Source organism: Acomys minous, assembly GCF_964271855.1.
Source record: "Acomys minous genome assembly, chromosome: 13".
Classification (NCBI taxonomy): Eukaryota; Metazoa; Chordata; class Mammalia; order Rodentia; family Muridae; genus Acomys; species Acomys minous.
The window spans coordinates 32784708-32805582 of NC_140495.1; the positions used below are offsets into that span (position 1 = coordinate 32784708).

The following is a 20875-nucleotide window of genomic DNA, read 5'->3' on the forward strand; positions in this document are numbered from 1 at the left end:
GCTGGTGGAGGGACAAAAGAAGAAAACAGGCAAGAAAAGCCATTCTTAGCCCCCAAGCTGGAAGCAAGTGTACTGCCACTGCTCCTGCCCCTCACTGTGCTCAGTCGGCTGTTCTCTCGGGAGTCCATCAAGTACAGCTGAGTGTATATGTCTCTGTCAACTCGGCTGGACAGCAAGTTTCCTTGCAGGCCATAATTTTTTCCAAGTCATCCTTCATGCTTGATTTTTAATAGACTTCTAGAGCACGAAAACCCTGAAAGGTGAGCACATTATCTTCAGATGGATCAATCCTGGCATGACAACCCCCCCCCTACTTTACAACTCTAAGGCACATAGATTTGGATTAAAGAAGTAAATAACACTATGAGACAAAATGAGTAGGTCTATCCTCACCTGGCCACTAGTTAGACGTGACACTCAACAGCAGAAGTGAGAATGGCCTTTGGACTGTTGGGTCACTCTAGGATCTGAAACTGCCCTTCAAGTGTCCTGGCATTTTACGTGGGGTGCTGGCTTTAGAGTCCCTGCACACAAGATCACCCCTACCCACCTCCCATTTACTATTTGTGGACTTGACTGCGGTGCCGGTTCCTGCAGTTGCTTAGGAAGTCCTTTCTACCATGTTCCCACTTCTGCCATTTGGTAAATCTGAGTGTTTTTCTGACTTCATCCATCTGTTGTTACCCCTAAACTTCTTGCTGTGCCTTGCCACCATCCTTTCTTCTCTTCTCTCCTCTTCCCCCACTTGAGATACACACACACACACACACACACACACACACACACACACACACACACACACACACACACACCCTCTCTCTGTCTCTGGGAATCTTCACACTTCCATTAACACTACTTCTGGATGCCTCCTTTCCGTACACCTAAATTTAGGTGAAGAAATCAGTGGGACAAGTAACTCAGGCCTGGGCTTACCAACCTTCCCATGCCACACACACTAGCATTTGACGCTGGCCACACCCTAACGTACCTCACAGTAGGAGAAACAAAAGAGCCTTCCTTCTTCCCACCTCTTCTTCCAGCGTGGCCCCATGTGCAGTCACCAACAGCTCATTAACAGAGGATGGTGCCGTTAAGCACAGTGTCCACCACAGCCCTCATTTCATCTAACCCTGTATCCTCTTGCCTCATAGGCCTGGATGGAGTAGACTGTGGCTAGGACATCCAAAGAGCTCCACTCAGCAGGATTGCAATAGGACCTTCAGGCTGAGGTCCCCGGGGTCACTCAGTTCTTCTGCACGGTCATAGTTTATTATGTTTCTTTTTGGTGCAGGGGAGGGGTAGTTTCGTAGCTTTCTTGCATCCAAACCTGTAAGGCTAAGCTTTGGAAAACTGCCCCAGCCTTATACTCTGTGTTTGTTTTCAGTCTTTCTTTTCCCCTTTTATTGGGTATTGTTCTGGCAGGGCGGTCTGTGCTTCAACATTACCACCTGCAAATCGGCTTGGTCACCTGCTGTCACGAACATTACATTAGATAGTGCTTATGAACTCTACGGTTAAGTACCGTCTATGGTGATCGCATTGATTATGAGACTGTCTCCTCTGAATTAAGAAATATGAGGCACCGTTTAGCTGGGGGTGAAAGGGGTAAAGTTCCTCTGGAGCCCCCACTGACATGGAGCAGACCTCCGGACTCCAGTCTTCCCTGAGAACTGACTTCTGCATTCTTCCTTCCCCAGGGCTCAGCCGAAGAGGAAGCAAGAAAACTAGGAAAGTGCAGGGGAGGAACCGGAGTTATGTGTGGTGACTTTTGTGTTCTGTAAAGGGTGAAGGGGTACGTAAGTTTTGTACTGTGAAAGCAAAATAGGCAATACATACATGGATAGCTGGCTGTGCTTACTTAATTGACCCACAGGCTGCAGTTGCTCCAACAGGGTCATGAAATACAGAAAGAGCTTCCGCAACAAGAACAAGATGGAGTCAGAGGGAGCAAGAATAAGAACCCTATCTCTTACAGGCAGGGAGGAGTCAAGTCAGCCAAAGGAACCCTGGGAAATGGGCTTTGGGAGAAAATAAAAGGGGATTTTACACATGCTTCTACTCACCCTGGTTCTGAGGTCTTAGCTCACCCTTAGGAACATCATTTTTCAGGAAGATGGCAACAGATGTCTCTGATGACATCCTGAACTCAGAATCCTGAGACAGAGTCTTTAGGATGGAACCAATTCAGCCACTGGACTGTCTCTGCCCTGATGCTGAAAATAAGTGGTGGAGCCCAGGAGACACACACAGCCCTCCGCTCGACAGGCTCAGTTCTTAGCGCGCTCCTCTCTTTAACTCTTTCTATCTTGCATTTCTCAGTCACACTTTCCATACACTCTTCTTCAGAAACTTCATGACTATGACTCAGTGCACTCGCCCCTCTGTACTAGGGCCAGAATCCTCATCTTGCGATTCTGAATTGACCATTCCTCCCGGAAGACCAGCTGATTATCCCACTTCCTAAATACAGGTTTTCGCCTTGACTCTCCCTTGTTTAAAAACACGCATCTGAGAATGCCACTTGGTTGCAGAAAGTTTACCCACTGTGCAAAGCCCTGTTTGATCTTCAACACTGCCTGGAAACAGGCACAGAGAACCATGTACGCGATCCCAGCCTCTAGTTCCGGCAGGAGGACCAGGAATTCAGTCGTCCTTGGATTTATAGAGCTCAAGGTCATCCTGGGTTACTTGAGACCTCGAAGGGTCAAGACTCAAAATCTCCACTGTCCCCACTGTTAGCAGGTACAAGTACGGCTGAGCAAAGGGAAGGAAGAAACACAGCTACCGGGCAACTACTTTAGCGGCTACAGTCAGTGCAAAAACAGAGCTCTCACCTCAAAGGAAATAAGGAATAAATTATTCTAAAGCCAAATATTAGTGATCATGACCCAGGAACATGGATTCATGTTATTTCAAATACCGTGTTTCAGGGGAGTAACAGTTTCGTGATCTTTTTATAGTGAACAGAACAAAAGAAAGTCAAGTCAAGGCATTCTTGAAATTCACGGTGGGAACATCGCAGAGACCAGTGACAGAAAAGCAGAAGACCACGGCTATACCTTTCAGTGGCATCTGGTGACACTCTCAGCCTTTGCATTGGTGCAGGCTAGTGGTTTGTTAGTACATCACAAAGGAGTTCACCAGGCAAGGATGCTGAGTATAACACAGAGCTGGGCAGTGAATGAAGATAACGCGGAATAATTTTGTTATAGAACAGCAGCATTCCAACTCTCCAAAACCAGATACACTCTCAGCTTTGTAGAATTCTTAGCACAAATGAGGCTTTTTTTGTGGAGGAAAGACTTCAGTCCACACCATTTTACTGAGAGACGGACTGTGCAGGCTTCTAGACAGGCTGCTGGGTTGGAATCTCAGCACTACCATGTATTAACCACAAAACATCAATCAAAGCCGCCTTCACCTGAAACCTTGAACGAATAAGCACATTATGATGTAAAGTGTCCCTGAGGTATTAATACTGAATGTCAACTTCACGGCTGCACGCTACTCCTCAGGTCACACAAGTGACCGCAGAGACTCAGACACGTCCATCAGACAAGCTTCCATGGCACAGAAGATCTGAAATGCCAAAAGAAAACACAGGGCCGGGAACTCGGGACAACTCTTGTGACAGACTCAGAAATCAATACCTTGAATGCATCATGGCTGTCAGAGCAGGCTGACGTACGATGCTTGCTCCTCACAGTAAAAGAATGCAAAGCACCCGAGGTAATGAGCAAAGCCACTTATGTGTTACCACAAGACACATCAACTTTTGATTATGTGTATAAATGGTCTTGAGAAAATAATTTTTTTTTCTGGACCAGCAAGATAGTTTCGTGGTTAAAGGTGCTGGCCACCAAGTCACGTCGTAGAAGGAGAGAACTGACTCCCCCAAAATTGTCCTCTGACTCCACAAACATGCAACACTTACACACACACACACACACACACACACACACACACACACAAATGTAATAAAATTTAAGAGAAACATGTAAACCCACAAATAATTAATCAATGAAATCACCTAATGGAGGCAGGTAATTAAAATATTACATCATAAATGCATTTTCACTCTGTCTTAACATGTATTGACCACTGAGAATCTCAGTATAGAATCTCAGTATAGATTACACATGTAAACACGGGATAACCCCTAACTGCTCATTTCTGCACAGTTAATATGAAAATCTTGCTTTGACACAGACACCACTGTTTGCATCAAAATGCAGAATCAACATTCGTCAGTAGAGGCCAAGCACACAACAGCAGGTAACATGCAGTCCTGGGTCCCAGGGGGCGCTCTGCTGACACCATGGGTATCAAAGCATGAGACAGTCCTTCCACGCCTTACACTCAGAACTAAGTATATTATGAATGTGAGGCTTTATTTAATACCATGAACACTGTTTAAATGGAAGAAGTAGTTAGAGACAGACTGGATTGAAATCCAGAAGGTGCCAACTCAGATTTTCAGGGGTTTGCATCCCTGAACAAAGAATTAGACCAGGGACATGTGGATGGTGGTAGAAATGGAGGCTATTTCTTAAGCAAGAAAAGACTCCTGGGTGCAGAAGCAGACGTGAGGGTTGGGACGGCTCCCCAGCTCAAAATCCTTGGGCCATTAGAGCCATTACCCGTTATGGGTCATTTACGCGATGCCTGCCTTCTCCCGGTTTTGTCATTTGTCCCTTACATGTAGGCTTGATGTGAAGAATGTCTGTGTCTCTGACAAATCACCTCTCTCACGTAAACCCTGATGCCCCTCTGTGCCCTCACCCTCTTCTACAGTCAGTGTGGAGACGGGAACTGAGATTCTTCTGGGCAAAGCTGAAACACAGAAGAACGTTGCAGTGCATATAGTACTGACTGCTGCATATTTCCCCCACAGAGGCCTCTAGCCTAGCCCAGGAACCTAGGGATACCTCAGACGGCCTGGGAAGACAGTCACTCTTCTTTCTTTGGCATCTGCGCATTCCTATGAATCTGTCTCAGGAAGGATCCACAGAAAAGTGGCAGCCTCTGAGATGAAGAATTGAGGGACACAAGGGCCTAGGTGAGGAGGGGACCCTACACTTTCATACTATTTGTTAATTTTTATCACATGATGCGCAGAACCAGAAATGTATTAAGTCTCTTAAATGTCAACCTTCTGTGTGAAAGCAAGAGCCCAGAAGAAGATTGAGCAATCAGCCAAGTCTCCTGGCTTCCAGATGGACTGCTGGGTTTATATCCCACAACAACCACAAGTAGCTAAGAAGTTTCTAAGTAACCGAGGCTTTCCTTAAAAGCCTGCTGCTGCTGCTTTTGCTGCTGCTGCTGCTGCTGCTGCTGCTGCTGCTGCTGCTGCTGGTTTTTCAAGACCAGGCTTGACTGTCCTGGACTTGCTCTGTAGACGAGACTGGGTCTCGAACTCATAGAGATCTACCTGCCTCTGACTCCCCCAGTGCTGGGATTACAAGCATGTGCCACTGTGCCCGGCAGCCAGCTTTTTCTTAAGATGGGACACATACTACCAACATTACAGAATGGCTAAGTAAATACATAAAGGAAGCCTGTGAAAACCCGGCAAGATGTTTAGTAAATGAAGGCTTCTCTTATGGATATGAAAATGCCCACTCTCTGTCAGTTCTGAGTGTTTTCTCTTAAAAGTTATTTAGATTTTTTTTCCTTCTCATCTGCACAAGCCCTTTCCAAGAGCAAACCTAGCTCTCTACTGCCACCTGCTGTCAGATATAAATGTGCAGCCAGGAGGCATCCACAAGAGATGCCCCAGGCAGGAGCAGAGCATGAGCCTTGCAGGCTCTTTAAAATGGTGGCTCTATACAGGTGTGATGGAAAAGCATTCTGACTACAAACCACTTTCCCTTTTACAAAGGACCCTCTGCGAAGTGTCCATTTATAAGGAAAGCAGGAACAATGGCATCAATACTTGATGCTTGCTTTCAGCTGTGCTGTCCACTTCACAGACACATCCTCAAGTCACCTGACCACAAACCCCACAAGATACATTATCATCTGCTTTTTCCAAACAGGAAAATCAAGACTCAAAGAGATGATGCAATTTGATGAATTCTTATAGCCAGTGATGCTGAGACTCCAGCACAGAGGAACATGGGAGCTACTTGCTGGAAGCTAAGGCGGACAAAGAATATTCTAGTAAATCTGCCACAGAAGCTGGCTCGGGAGCACTGAATGCCGCATCCATACTCGTCAAGCTTGGGCCACGGTGTGGACAGATGGCACACAAGCTAAGAAAAGGGGAAAAAATCCAATGAAGGGACCAGTTAAAGAACTTGCAGTAGGGAGCACTGGCCAGGCACAGACCTGCGGGGGGGGGGGGGGGGGAAGAGGGAGAGCATGCCTAAGTTCAGCAGAAAGGCAGCTAGAAGGGATGCTGGGCAGGTTTGGGTGCCGCTCTGGGGTGCAGAGAGTTAGCCTTCCAGCTGACTCTGTATCATCCCTCAGTCTCTCCTATGTCCACAAAGTCACCCTTGGAGGGCTTTTAGCAAGTGAAAAGTGAAAAGGGCTGTGAGTCTAGTGGAAGTGAACAAACAGACCCAGCAATATTTAAACATGGTTATCAGTGGTTACTTCTGAGCATGGAGGCTTGGGTTATTTTTAGTTTTTACTTTATCTCATCTTTATGATCAAACACTGCTGGATTTGTTTGTTTTATCTGGACATGAAATGACTGTCCAAGTGCTTTAATGGAGTAGCAAGTAGAGATGACTTTGGCCCTTAGTCATAGTAACAAAGTAAGAACAAAAATACAGTGAAAGCTAGCTCTACAGAAATGGTAACGGAGCTATGGACACCCTCAGTAGAAGGAGGCGAAGGAGGACCATGGAGGGTCCTCAGCCGGGACTCCAGCCATCACTCCTTCCCACTAACAGCCGCGAGTGCTCTTGGGCGATGCTACAGGGTATACAAAGAAGACTGTTAACTGAAAGTCGGACTCCATGATAGAGTGAGACTGTGCTGTGATGCAGCCATTTGCGGCCACCCACTCTCCTGTCAGTAGCCCCCCCCCCCATGTCCCTATAAACATGCCCAACAAACAAATTCACTGGTTCACCAGGTTGGACTAGCATGGGATCCTCCCTTTGGGTGTTGTTAGTGCATCGGGGGTAAATAGATGCTTTCTCCACACTTTCCCAAGAAGCGTTAACATAAAAACAGAGCACTGCTATTTTCTTTTGGTAAATGAATGCATGATTGTATGTATATATGCTCTAAAATATTACTAGTCTTCACATGGAGACATACTTAAAAATGTTAGCTATTTTCTTAAGCCCTTAAAATTTTTAATTCTATCTTGGCCAACACTTTATCCAGAATATATGCCTCAAATGCTAAGGTAACAGGTAACAGTAATCTGACACTATCGTATTAGATGCAATGACTATCACTGCTATCCCTATGAACAACCATTGTAACTATATATGAAAAATACTAAATTAGGTGCCAAGAACCAACATGGGACAAGATGGACCAATTCCATGTGGGTGAGTTACATGTATGCAGTGTGTATGTGTATGTGCATGTATCTATGCATGTGTAGATGTGTATCAATAGTCGTGTGTATGTGTGTGTGTGTGTGTGTGTGTGTGTGTGTGTGTGTGTGTAGATATGCATTAATACAGCCACATGGAGGCCAAAGAAGGACATCTATGCTCTATCATGCTCTGCTTTAGTCTCTTGAGGAAGGATCAAGCACCAGGAAACTTATGGTCCCCACATCTCACAGCACAGGGATAGCAGGCCTGGCTTTTTGCTTGGATGCTGGGGGTTTGAACTCCAGCAGCAAACACTCTTACCCACTGAGCCATCTCCCCAGCCCCCAATTCTTTAACTACATGAGTTTGCAACCCACAGTCTACCAGCCAAATGTGGCTGTAAGTTTCACTGGAACCCAGCCATGCTTTACTTTGCTACTCAAGTAGAAGAGTCAGCCCCTGAAATGGATGCAGTACCAGCCACTGAACCCCAAATGTTCACTTTCTGCTCTTTCACAGAAAAGGCTGTCGGCCCCTGCCTTAAGGGCAGAGAAAATCTATACTTCAGTCCGTCCTATCTTAGAGGATACTGACTAAAATAAATATTATGGAAGGGGGAGATTAAATTGTTTTCAGTGAAAAAATATACAGAAACAGTATTATCTCAATCCAAATGGCATTTCTACATATTATTTTGGCACTGAATTTGGGAAAGATTTCCTGCCATTCATATTCAGACGACCCCAAACAGGTCAATCAAAGTGGGAAGAAATGAAAGATTTTCCTATGCTTTTTCTCTAACCTGAGTAACCTTTGGCTATGTTATTTTCTAAAAAATCAAGCCAAGCCAGGCAGGGGCGGGGGGGTGGGTGGGAGGGGGAAGCCTGGAATGTAGAAACTTTGATTTCTGAGATGTACTTAGAATCTAAGCTAATGATTCTGAGAACTTTAGGAATAACTTTTTCTGTGTGACACAATTAAGAAATAAATTAGAGAACCACAGAAAGACAAATACTGTAGAAGCCCACGGGTGCAATTCTAAAGCAGTCACACTCACAAGAACAAAGAAAAACCATGGTTGCCTCACCACTGGGGGTGGAGGAATCATCCTTCAGTGGGCGGTTTCAGGTCCCCCGCTGGAAATCTTGAGGCACCTGTTGCTCAACATCAGAAGGGCTTAACACAGCTGACTGAGTGTCTCAGGAGGGCAGTGATGTGGACTTTATACTAGATCCTTCTTTACAATAGTCAAGAGGAACCAATATGATAGGAGAGGTAGCACAAGAAAGAAGACAAAGGCTGAGGGTCTGGCTGGGAGAGGGGTTCCTTGGCATGTGCAAAGCCACCAGCATCATTAATGAATTAATCAAAATGTGGCTTACTCTAAGAGCAGTGATTCTCAAACTGTGGGCCACCACCCCTTTCAGGGCCTAGGGGGGAATCAAAGATCTTTGTACAGGGGTCACCTAAAACCATTGGAAAATACAGATATTTGCATTATAATTCATAAAAGTAACAAAATTATGGTCCTGAAGTAGCAGGAAGATAATTGTAAGGCTGGGGTCCCCACAACGTGAGGATCACAGTTGTATTAGGAAGGGTGAGGACCACCACTCTAGAGTAATGAAGAGCATCTTTCTGAGGTGCAAGTACTGGTGCCTCTGGAGCTCTCGTTATCCATCTTACTTTGTCCATGATGACCTCGTCCGTCTACAAACAATCCTAACCAGTTGCAGCGCTGCCCATTTCCTCAGCCTTAACCATTTGGCAAAATGGAAATTGCTCGCTGGCTTCCATCATGTGCTTTATCCAAATGTTTAACAGGCACTTGAAAGCCCGGGAGTCTGTGTGGTTCAGCAAATGTAACTAAACTCACAGTGTACTTCCTCTGCTTTTACTCTCCTCTCACACGTATAGAAGGCCTCAGAGCTCACCGGACATGAGCCGTGTGCCACAGGAGCAACTTGTACTGCTGCAAAACCTAAGATAAAGTAAGCCAGAGGTGTGATGCAGTATCACCTAGCTCCATATAATGTCTTTTCCCATGCCTTTTTTTCACTCCAGCATGCCTTGTAATCTGCTTCAATATGTCTTTTTCTGGTGGGTAAAAAAAAAATTCATCTTGGAAACTCTTAATTCACCATAAAATCAGTGTGACAGGAAAGAGTAATCAGGGGGAAAAAAGGGAGGAGGGGTTTCCAGAGCTTTACACTCTAGCAGAAAGTCAATGCAATCTGGTCAATAAATAGCTATTATGAATAACTTGATAAATATAATGTTAGCCCCATCCAAGGGCCTATAAAGAGCATCAGACAGGTATGTACCAACAAGGACTAACAACGTACTAAGCTAAAACCACACCCAAGAAGTTGAGGGTAAGGAGACGCCTAAACTGTAACAGAGATGGAGCGAAGTAAGTGCCAAAGCAATAAGCAGAAAGGAGGTAATTGTACCCCACTGACAAAGGGGTTAAATCTGGGAAAATGACAGCAAGGAAGTGGCTGCTGGAAGAATAGAATTTCCAAGGATCTGGGAGAGGGGCAGGAATGGCTCGTAACATCCAAATGAAATAAGCAATAAGATTTGGGGAGCCTGGTATGTGTTTGGGGACAGAGACGGCTGCCTCTGGAAAACAAGGCAGCAGAGGCATATACATGGACCATGCTGAGAGGCTTCCAGTGGCTAGGAGAGAAACCGACTAAATTCCATAGATAGAACCAGTGAAGCCCATAGGCATCCTGACAGGAAAGTCATGGGAACATCCCTGGCTAACGGCCAAAATGAATCCCCAAGAAAAATAAACTCCACTGCAAGATAGAGAAGGCCATGAGAAGCATCTTTGAGACTAGAGAAAAACAGTCTAAAATCTCTCCTGGCATATAAAAACACTACATTAACATATTGCCACACAAGCACCCTCATTCCTTATGAAAATGTAGTGTTAAGCCACACAGCCTTGGATCACTATGAAGAAAGACTCAAGAGAAGGTAGCCACTGGCTAACTACTGGTTTGTAAACAGAACCCAGTAACTTGTATCCAACCAGACAACTGACTCCCTTAAAGGTCTTTCAAGACTTCAGAAGCAGGAGCTTACAGGAGTTCCCCTGCAAGGAACGTGGGTGTCAACAGGGGTACAGCAGGAGCTCTTCACATGCTGAGGGAGAATGTTCTGGAGCCCAGCAATCACATGTCTTTCATTACTTCACATATTTGAAAAGGCGGAGTGGGCTGGTTAAAGATAAGCTGTTCCCTTAAAGTAGATATTATGCTCTCTATGACTGTTTCTAAGTGACCCTTTCTTTTCCCTGGTTTGTCTCTGGCCATAATATAGAAGAAAAAGAACATAGTTTGCTTATTATATTACTCCATGCAGTTATTTAGAAAGATAATAGAGTCCTCGGATAGTATTTTTCAACACAGGGGGACCTAAATAGTTTGTATTATTTTGCTCTGATAACACGGATAAGGCTCTGAGCAGGGAGAATGTGGGAGTTACTCTACTGGTTTCAGACAAGTGCCTAGTGGTGTCACATGAGCCCTGCGGTCAGATGAAGCACAGAATGGTTTTAAAAGGTCATTTTCACCTCCAGTAATTCCACATTCAACCAGCTGTTTTCAGACAGTTCCACCTGATCATACAGTTGACGAATCTCACATCTTACACATCATGACTGAACTGGTTGCCATCTGTATACCCAAATGAATGTTATAGTACTTGCCTCTTTTTTCCTCCAAAGTGGGGCATCTGCTCTGGATTTTACGTTTTCGCTCTCCATGATTTTGGTACCTATTTTTAGTCAGTCTCTGAAAATGGGAAGTCTTAGAAACAAAAACACTTGGCTTGGCTTCACTCTTCTCCGAGTGACTTTGATAAATCGTTTCCCACAGAGGCCCATTCTCTGACCGACAGGTAAAAGGTTGACTTGGATGGTCTCCAGTTGACCCCTCCCCCACTTCAATGGCCCCGACAGGGCTATTAAATGACCAAGGGACATATAGATGTGGAGACTGTGGACGAAGGCACTGCTGTAGAATAATACATCCGTGGGACACTGTCCTCTGCTGGACTCGGAGAAAAGTATGCAATTCATCTAAGGAACAGCCTTGCAAAGTCCAGTTTGCACACCGCACTTTGAAAATAGTTCATCAAGATAAACGCTTTTCACAAAGCCAAAGCTTCAATGTTTGTTTTCACCAAGTTTAAATAATTTAAGATTATAATAATTTTGAAAGTCTTTCAGAGACGCCTGATGCTCTGTGAAAATTTGAGTTTATACCGTTGGGCTTTTCTACACAACAGAACCACTTGAAAATATATTTAAGTAAGTAGCTGTGGTGGCGTGCGTGTAACTGCAGCCCTGGGAGGCTGGGATAAAAAGAGTGATGAGTTCCAGGCCCTGCCCCCTGCCCCGCCCCCCCACTCATTCACTCACTCTGGACATACAGTATTTTTCAGACCATAAGACATACTACCCCCCCAACCTCCCTCCCCCAATTAAGGTGCACCTTATGGTCTGATTGCTGTTTGTACTGTTTTTCTTGTTTTACCGCTCTAAAAACTGGGTATGTCTTATGGTCAGATGAGCCTCATAGTCCGAAAAATACAGTACCTATATCCATTTAATAAAAAAGGAAAAAAAATCCATATACAATAACAACAAGTACAAACTGCCTTAAATGCACTTAACAATACACTAAGGGAAATGTGCAGAAGCAAGTTTGTAGGCACATGGACACAGGGAGGACACTATGCTGAAAATTCTCTTGACCCTTTGTTTTTATTTTATCAGCTAGTAATCCTGATGATTACATCTTATTTACAAAAAAAAAAAAATGTTTCTGACAGGAGAACAAATATACCAAAGCATCTTTAGTTACTCTTTAGACTCTTTGAAAATTGAAATTTAATTTTAAATATTTATTTTTCTTACTCTTGGTTATGTGTGGGTATGCACACACGTGACTACAGATGCCTGTGTAGGCCCGAAGGGAGAGCTGGATCTTCTGAAGCTGGAGCTATCTGATATGGGTACCAGAAAGTGAACTCAGCTCTTCTACAAGAGTAGTGCCTGCTCTTAACTGCCAAGCTATCTCTCTAACACAGAACAGTGTACCTTTAAAAGTCGCCAGGATGTTTACATAGCTATCCTAAGATGCTTAAGGGCAACTCTTCACCAGAACGCCCACGTATACACCTGGGTGTATGCTGTCTTTGTCCTCAGTGAGTATGTTTGTCCCTGTCTCCCTCTCCATCCCACTCTTTCAATACCAGTGCTTAAATGTATATTAAAACCTTTTCTTAATGAGCCCCAACTCTGTTGTAAACTGTCTTATGACTCTTTTCTGTGGTAAAGTCAAGAATACGGGCTTTGGTGTAGTGGAAATCACTGAGAAGGAAGGCCCAGGCTGAGCCAGAACAGGGCTGTCTTCCTCCTCCTCCAGCTGCTGCCAGTTTAGGTGATATCCAAGCCAAGTGATGAAATTCACCTGAATAAACAGCTATCGAGCTTACTTTGTCCCATAGACAGAAAAACCACAGAGTATTGTGCAAGTCTACAGAACTCTAGCTGACAGGAACTGTTATCTACTGATCAATACCAAACTATAATCAGCATAAGAGAAATAAAGTGCTCATTTCCCTTATGTGTAGGTTTTGTTGTAGTTGAAGCCAATGGATGTAATGGATTCCAGAAAAGTTTCTTGCAGTAGGAATGGCTAACGTTCAACCACTGCCACCAGCTATGGTTTCCTCCCCGCTCACTTACAGATGTGATGGCTGCATCTGCAGAAATGTCAAGAAAATGGCAGCCCACAGTCATCATCCTTAAACAGAAAGGCATGCCACTAAACCATAAAACATAAAAGCATTCACATGCCACGCCATTCGATTTTCATTGCTTAGAAACAAGTACTAAATAAGCCTCTTCCTCCTTTAAAACTGGATTTCATTTGATTTCTGTTCCTTATAGTTCGATGTCATTACTAACAAAACTGCAATGCTCAAGCATATTAACCTACAAAGGAAGTTTTAGTAAACTCCAAAAGTTCTAAAGTATTTGTGCCAGTATTCTCTTACTCTAGGGCAGCGGTCCTTAACTTTCCTAATGCTGCTGTCCTTTAATATAGTTCCTCATGGTGTGGAGACTGCCAGGCATAAAATTATTTCGTTGCAAGTTCATAACGTAATGGTGCTATTTTTTTATGAGTCGTGATATAAATATCCATGGTTGGGTTTTTTTTTTTTTGATGGTCTTAGTTAATCCCTGTGAAAGGGATATTTGACCCACAAAGGGGTCACAACGCACAGGTTGAGAACTGCTGCTCTAGCTCCTGGAAAAAAAAATACTATAATACATTATAACTGATTTGCTTTTTAATTTAAACTTAAAAAATAATCTGGGGCTTCTATGAATGGAATGAATACAGAAACCTAAACTTAATAGGTATTTTAATGTTGCAGTCACAGCTAATAAGAAAGGAATAGGGAAATCATTCTAAGAGCTTCAGGATCTACAGAGAGAGTTTTAAATCACCTGGATTAGTTCTTTAACAAGGAAGTGTTCAATAGCACATTCAGTAAGTCACAGAGCCTGCATACATTCCACAGGCTAACCCAGCTTGGCAAGGACTGACCACAGTCCCTAAAGGGAAGACCTTTTAATCTCATTGCACTGGGAGTTAACTAGAAGTAAATTATCACTTGGGAGAATCAGGATGTATTCCCCGGTCGCTGCTACAAAAGATAAAATAGAACATTCTGGAACAGACCCAGGGAAACCTATCATGAGTGCACTCACTACTCGAATTAAAAGCCAAAGCTGCCTTCCCTGTGCATAGTTGGGAACAAAATGACTACAGAAACAGCTTAATTTGTGAGCAGTGTGGATTTAGATACATGGGACTCTGTACAAGCTGTTCCGGGGAAGGAGGGCACGTCCCACTGACCCCTTAAATATGATCACCAGGGGTACCTGTCCCATGAATGATGGTGCTAATGGAACAGCATCAGAGACAAGGAAAATGCAGGCAGCCTAGCACTCTCAACGAACAATAGTAGTTCAAGGGGCACAGAGGGGCGCCAGGCTCAGTCTGGGGATATAACTGTTGGCAAGTGCTTACCTAGTACACAAGTCGCCCAGTTTGAAGTCCAGCACTACATAAACTGGGCGTGCTGGCAGATGCCTGTAATTCAAAAATCTGGATGGTAGAGGCAGGAGGAGAGTATATTTGAAGTCATCCTCAGCTACATAGTGAGCTCTAGGCCAGCCTGGGCTACATGAGGCCTCATTGCCTAATTGGGGTGGCACTAGAGTGGAAAACTAGGGAATTGAAGGGCCTCCCTATTCTCATTAACTACCTGTGTGTGTCCTCTAAAAAGTCACTTAACCTCTCTGGGGTCAGCTAAGTCATTGTAATTCGGGGGAGACTGTCCAAGGACAGTCAGGATCTGCTCTGCTTTCTGAAATACCCAAATCTAAAGGAAAGTTTCTCTTTGGTCCAGAGAAGGAAGCCACCCTAAGACCCATCACAACAGAGAAATGTGCTAAAACACACGTGAAAACGACAGCTGATTTGATTTACTTTTAGCTAAGACAATCAATTTCAAAGGTTCAAGTGAAAACTGAGTGACGTCTCTGTTTCGCAAAGGAGATGTGGTTAGAGGTTTGAAACACACACTTCCTGTAAGAAAAGAGCTGGCACAAATCACACTGAAACACCAAACCATGTGAGATCTTTAGCAACCTACTTGTTTGCCTAGTAAAAACTATACCAAAACCAAAACTTATCTTGACATATGACAGTCATCTGAGCGACAGTGTCCCTGAGTTCCCACAAACTGGCTGAGAGGGCTGTAGCTGTGACACTCTGGCCTGGCCCTGGGGCCTAGGAACCATCCCAGGCTTTCACTCTAATAATTAACACATTTGTTTGTCCTGTAAAAAAAAGGAGAGATAGCCAGGGTACTGTCTTTATCTGATCTGGGACCTAGCAACGACCTCAGTGTACCCTAGGACACAGAAAGAGCCATGTTGCCTTAAGTCACCTTGACTCAAACAAGCTCTAGCCATCTGGCAGGAGTGAAGATATTCTTAAGAGAGACATCCTGTGGCTGTCAGACTAGTGAGACACTCATGCCTCAGGAATTGATATTTCCCTAGTAATATCATGCTGCCTGGGGGAAAGGCATAAGCCTAGTGCCAGTTGGAGGAGGAATTTTTTTTTTCTGCTTTCGCTATTGCTTGTCTCTTTAATGGAGCAAAGGTGGAGGGCGGGGGGGGGGGGGTAGCCTGAATCCCCCTCATTGTCAACTGTTGTAAAATGCTGTCCTCCAGCAGAGCACTGTGGGAGAAGAAGAAGAACTACACAGGGGTAGGGGATAGAGTGGGGGAGAAGCAGAGGCCTGAAACTTTGCAAGGAGGTATCCAAAGGCCTGGTTTTTGGCCACAACAGATCAGCAGGAAGCACCGCCAGCCAGAAACAGCGATCATTGCAGTGTGCAGGAAAAGACCTAACAGATGTGTGAGCTGCATTAAAAAGGCATTTGAGGGAAATTAATATGGTCAGGAACCAGTCTGAAATGCATTCGAGGGGAAGAGATGTAAAGAGACAAAAAAACTGAAGACAAAGGATTGTTGGGGTTAGATGCAGTTTGTCAAAATTTTACAAAGTGCCGCCGGAGAAGTGTCGGAGTAGCTAAGAATGCTTGCTGCCTAAGCACAAGGACCAGGTCGCAAATCCCTAGCAGTCACGTAAAAAGCCTGCCGTGGCTGTGCCTGTGGTCCAGCATTACTAAGTGGAAGAAACAGGAGGAAGCATTGGTACTTGGTGGCCGCCACCTAACTCCAGGCTCAGTGAGTGAGCCTGTTTCAAAGCAGTAAGGTAGAGAGTGACAGAGCAGGACGCCCAACACCCTCCCTTGGCTTCTATTCCCACACATGGGTACACACACCTGTGCACACCATACACAAACCACACACATGCAGCGCACACAAAACTATATTGCAAAGACAAAATCCAGTAAAATGTGATAATTGGATGATTACAAAAGAGAGTCTAGGATAACTTTATGGCACACACTAGCTAAAAACAGAAATGAAATAAAACGAATAAATCTGCAAATGTGGAATTAGGGAAAGGTGTTTAACACAAAGCTAAAAAGGACAGCTCAGAGAAGAGGACCTGTGACATGCTGCCAGAAACCCGCCTCCGGGAGAGCAACAAGTTAGTTAATTCCACGTCTGTGGAAACAAGGTCTCTATCATGCCTCACAGAGACACTGAGTGGTTCTCAACCTATGCACCGTGACTCCTTTGGGGGTTGCAGGACCCTCTTACATGGGTCGCACATCAGATAACCTGCACATTAGTTCTGTACACTGCAACTCCTAACAGTAGCAAAATTACAGCTATGCTGTATCAACAAAAATAATTTTATGGTGGGTGTGGGGGGGGTGTCACCACAACATGAGGAACTGTATTAAAGGGTCACAGCATCAGGAAGATTGAGAAGCACCTGACTATGTACTTAAGCAATACCAGTCAAATGGCTATGTAGGCCTATAGTCCTTGGAGGATGAGGCATGTGGATTATGAATTCTGGGCTACATAGCAAGTTCCCATATTAAAAAAAAAAAAGAAAATTAAAGAAACATTTTCAAATCCTTTGTGATGCAATTCAAATTTCTTTGGTCTACTCTCAAGTATATCACCCTGTGATTTTTTTATTTGTAAGTTTTCTATAATGAAGTTTTCATTAAAAAAAAAAAAGACTTTTTCAAAGTCCTTGATGAAACCCATAACCACTGTCTTCACCATAATTTTTCAGGCATCACACAGTCCCAGTGAAGAATGAAATAGGACAACTGAATGTGAACAAATCCCAGCCTCTGCAGAAGTACTGACCTGATCAACCTAGAGAGATATGTTCACAGACCTTGCCCTTGACAATGCTCCTTTAAGTACTATAAAATGTTATAGTGGGACAGTACAAAACCATTACAGTCACCTATTTAAGTTGTGTCTTGGGTATTCTCACACAGACACGGACTCTTAAAAAGTCTCAAAAAAAAAAAGTAGACAGTAAAACCATCACTAAAAGTTATATACAAGCGCCTGCTCTATAGGACCTCAGAAATGGTTGATAGGATAGAGGAGCTTGACTTTTGACAGGGTCATACCCATTTTCTTTTGTTCTAGAACAGTACGTGTCACTCTCAGCTTACCCCCACCATCCAGCTCAGTAGTTGAGGAGGACTGAAGAGGTGACTGTAGGTCCTTTTCCCGAGTCATAGAAAACCAGCCAGGAATGGTCACGTACAATCCAGGCCAGAGCCAGGAAACCAATCCCAACCACAGGAATTCGGGAATTCACTAATTCAGGAATGACCACTTGGGGCGATAAGGATCAGAATTTTATTGAGACTGCTAGAAAAACAGGCATGCTCTTTCCTGCTGGGAATTCTAGCTACAAACGTGATGTCCAAGCTGCCATGGGCCAGGGAACACAAAGCCAACACCAACAGAGAGAGTCATAACAAGACAGAGTGACTCTGAACGACACTAATCCAGAGATATTCAAAGTTGGTTCTTCTGTGTAGTCTGCAGTTTCCATACCAATGTTATCCCATGTGGGCCAAGTTGATTAAGGCTGAGTCAGATTATAAATTCTCCATGGGAAGAGTGCTGGCTAATCAAATTGGCTAAACAGGCCTCACTTTAAGGATAAATCCAGTGACGAGACAGCCCTTCTATTTCACATAACCGGCTGCGTTATTATGTTGTAAACCTAAGACAAGAGTGCCTCACGGGAAGTTTTTGCTTGAGAATTGCAACTGCCACTGAGGATATACAGGTTCGCCCTCTTCTAAACCGAGATAACATAAGCAAACTAGGGAGATGAGCAGACCACAAAGGCTGCAGCAAAGACAGTCTGAGCTCCAGTCAGCTCGCCTCAAACCCTCGCGAAGCTGGATTTCTGCTTGAGCGCTGAACTCACCGAATTCCAAACTGCCGATGCAAGCAAAAGTGCACACTGAGAGGGTGATGTTCAGAGATAACAAGCAGCGAGCCTGACTGCTCAGACATTTCTACAAACAGCAGTAGGGGCCTCCGCCTCACACCACAGCTAAAAGAATCTAAAGTACCATACTCTCTCTCCCACTGTAACTCAGGTTACAGGTACGGTGGGAACAAAGGCCACCTCTGCCGCAAACGTGGCCTGGATAAAGAGCAGAGGGTGAACATGCATAAACCAGTACTAGGGAATGCACATTTTCAAGGCCAACCCATGAACTTAATTATTTTCAATAGTCAGTATCCTATTTGACACTTATATCTGATGTATGGGACAAGTTGAGATATTTTTGAGATACTTTATTGATATAAAATCCCTATTTTCCCAGCCACAGTGTGGGTCCTTTTGGGCATGAGGCCTTATGTTCCTAGACATACAATAGATCTGACACAAACTAGATGAAAATATCGGATAGAAGCCAGAGAGATAGTGCATGCATGCCTACGAGCTGAGCACTGGGGAGGCAGGTGTCTGAGAGTGGGAAGCCAGCCTCAGCTACATAATGAGACCCTGTGTCATAGGCACGCATAAAGGAAAGAAGGAAAGATTTTTAACAGAAGAAGAAGAAAAAAAACCTAATGAAATTATGAGAACATCCAAAGAAATCAATTCTCCCAAACTAGGCAAGCCTGCCATGTTTACCTTCCCCGATGAGGTGAACTAGGCCGCACCTAGGTAAGGTTTTGATATGAGGAATGATGCCTTACCAGTGGACAGGGCTTCCTCCCGAGCATCTCCCTCGCCAGGCTGGTGAATATTCCAGGATGTCTTGGGAAGTAAAGGGATCTCTTCAGGCGATGCTAATCTCACCATGTCCATGTGATTGCTCCGGAACTGGTACCGAGGGATGAAACAGATTTTGCCTTGTTTGAAAATGTCCTTGATGATCTCTTCCGTCTCAATTTCATCTTGCATGCTCAGAAAGATGGAAATTCTTTTGGAGTTTTGATACTGACTGTGGGCAATCACCTAAGCGGGAAAAAGACAGCAATTAATTTTCCAGACTCTGTTTTTCAGTATCGAAACTCAGTAGCTCCTCTAACCAGTGCCTCCCTTTGGCCACCGCCTCCTCCAAGTAATGAGATGCAGTGGGTTTACTGCTACATGCTGATCCCTGGCTTTTAATTTCAAGCCCCAGGTTTGCATGGGTGAGCCCTATACCTCTCTGGTACACCTGTTCTCGTCTGTATGCAAACTCACTCACTAAAGAGATGTGGGATGAAAAAGCCATCTGGCTTCAGAATCCCAGATGTGACCGCAGATGCTAGTACACGTCAGAGACTTTCTCGAGGATCTGGGGGTTCTTTTCTCTTTGAAATTTGGGTGACACACTTTCCAGTCCTTGCATCATTGCCATTTCTCCCATCAATTTTATCCATTTAAGGTCAACCAAGAGCTAACCTTCTTGACCTCTGCAGAACCTTTACTACCACTTGATGCTTTAGTCCACAAGAGGTGAGCCGTGAGTCAATCACCACTCATATGTCCTAAATGAAGGACTCCGAATCAGTCCACAAGCTCCCGGAGAGCGTGCTGAGAACAGTCGCTTAGCTCTACCAATACTATTCCATTCAACTGAGTGTTTACAAAGTTCATTACAATGGGGGCAAGGGGCTCTTGGTGCAAGAAGCCACATTTGGTAGAACCGCTCATCAGGCAGGGAGCTAAGATTTGCTCATAACATCCTAGGAACTTACCAGACTCAGAAGGCGGCCCTTTACTCCCTTTTTTGTCCATTCTTTTTCTGTTCTCCCCTGTCCTTCATGCTAAGAAGAGAAGGCTAGCGTAAAGGCAGCTTACAAATAGGACTGGCAGGAATAGAGGGGCAAAGAAAGCCAAGTTACATTTAACACAAAGGGAAGAGAGTAAAGTTAAGCAAAGCATACCAAACAGGGGCCAAGGAACGAGGTCAGCCTTGTAAAGCTGTTAGGAGGTGTGGCGGAAGCAAAGCAAATGGAAAGGCGAAACTCAGGTTTAGAACAGGCCTGAGGCTTTTGACACCACTTACTATATGAGAAAGTGTTTTTCTTAACCTCCTGAAAGCAGAGTGTAGAAAACCCAGAGGTGAATAAGCAGTAAGACACAGGGCTAAAATTCAGTGTGAGACTAGGCAACTCTGTATATGCATTTGCCTTCCTTCCTTCAAGCCTATTTACGTTCTGTTAGGAAGGGAGGATGAAAGGAAATGATGAAAACAAAAAAGGAGAAATTTGACTAGTTCCTGTAAGACCGAGGGAGAACGAGACAGTATTTATATACAAAGCAGCAGTAAAACATGGACACAGAAGGCAGGCAGAA

The 20875-nt window shown here is 44.3% G+C and overlaps 1 protein-coding gene across 4 annotated transcripts in view; it reads right to left on the minus strand.

The window, feature by feature from the left end:
* Positions 1-20875, minus strand: part of MTHFS (methenyltetrahydrofolate synthetase) — a 164047-nt gene that overhangs the window by 138776 nt on the left and 4396 nt on the right. For 2 of the 4 annotated variants that reach the window (XM_084753434.1, XM_084753436.1), the window contains exons 2-3: positions 20275-20343; positions 19285-19546 (exon numbers count right to left, since the gene is read on the minus strand). In XM_084753434.1, coding sequence (XP_084609560.1) covers positions 19285-19546; positions 20275-20343 — 331 coding nt within the window. The remainder of the gene's footprint in view (positions 1-19284; positions 19547-20274; positions 20344-20875) is intronic. The other 2 variants (XM_084753435.1, XM_084753437.1) reach the window with 1 other exon arrangement.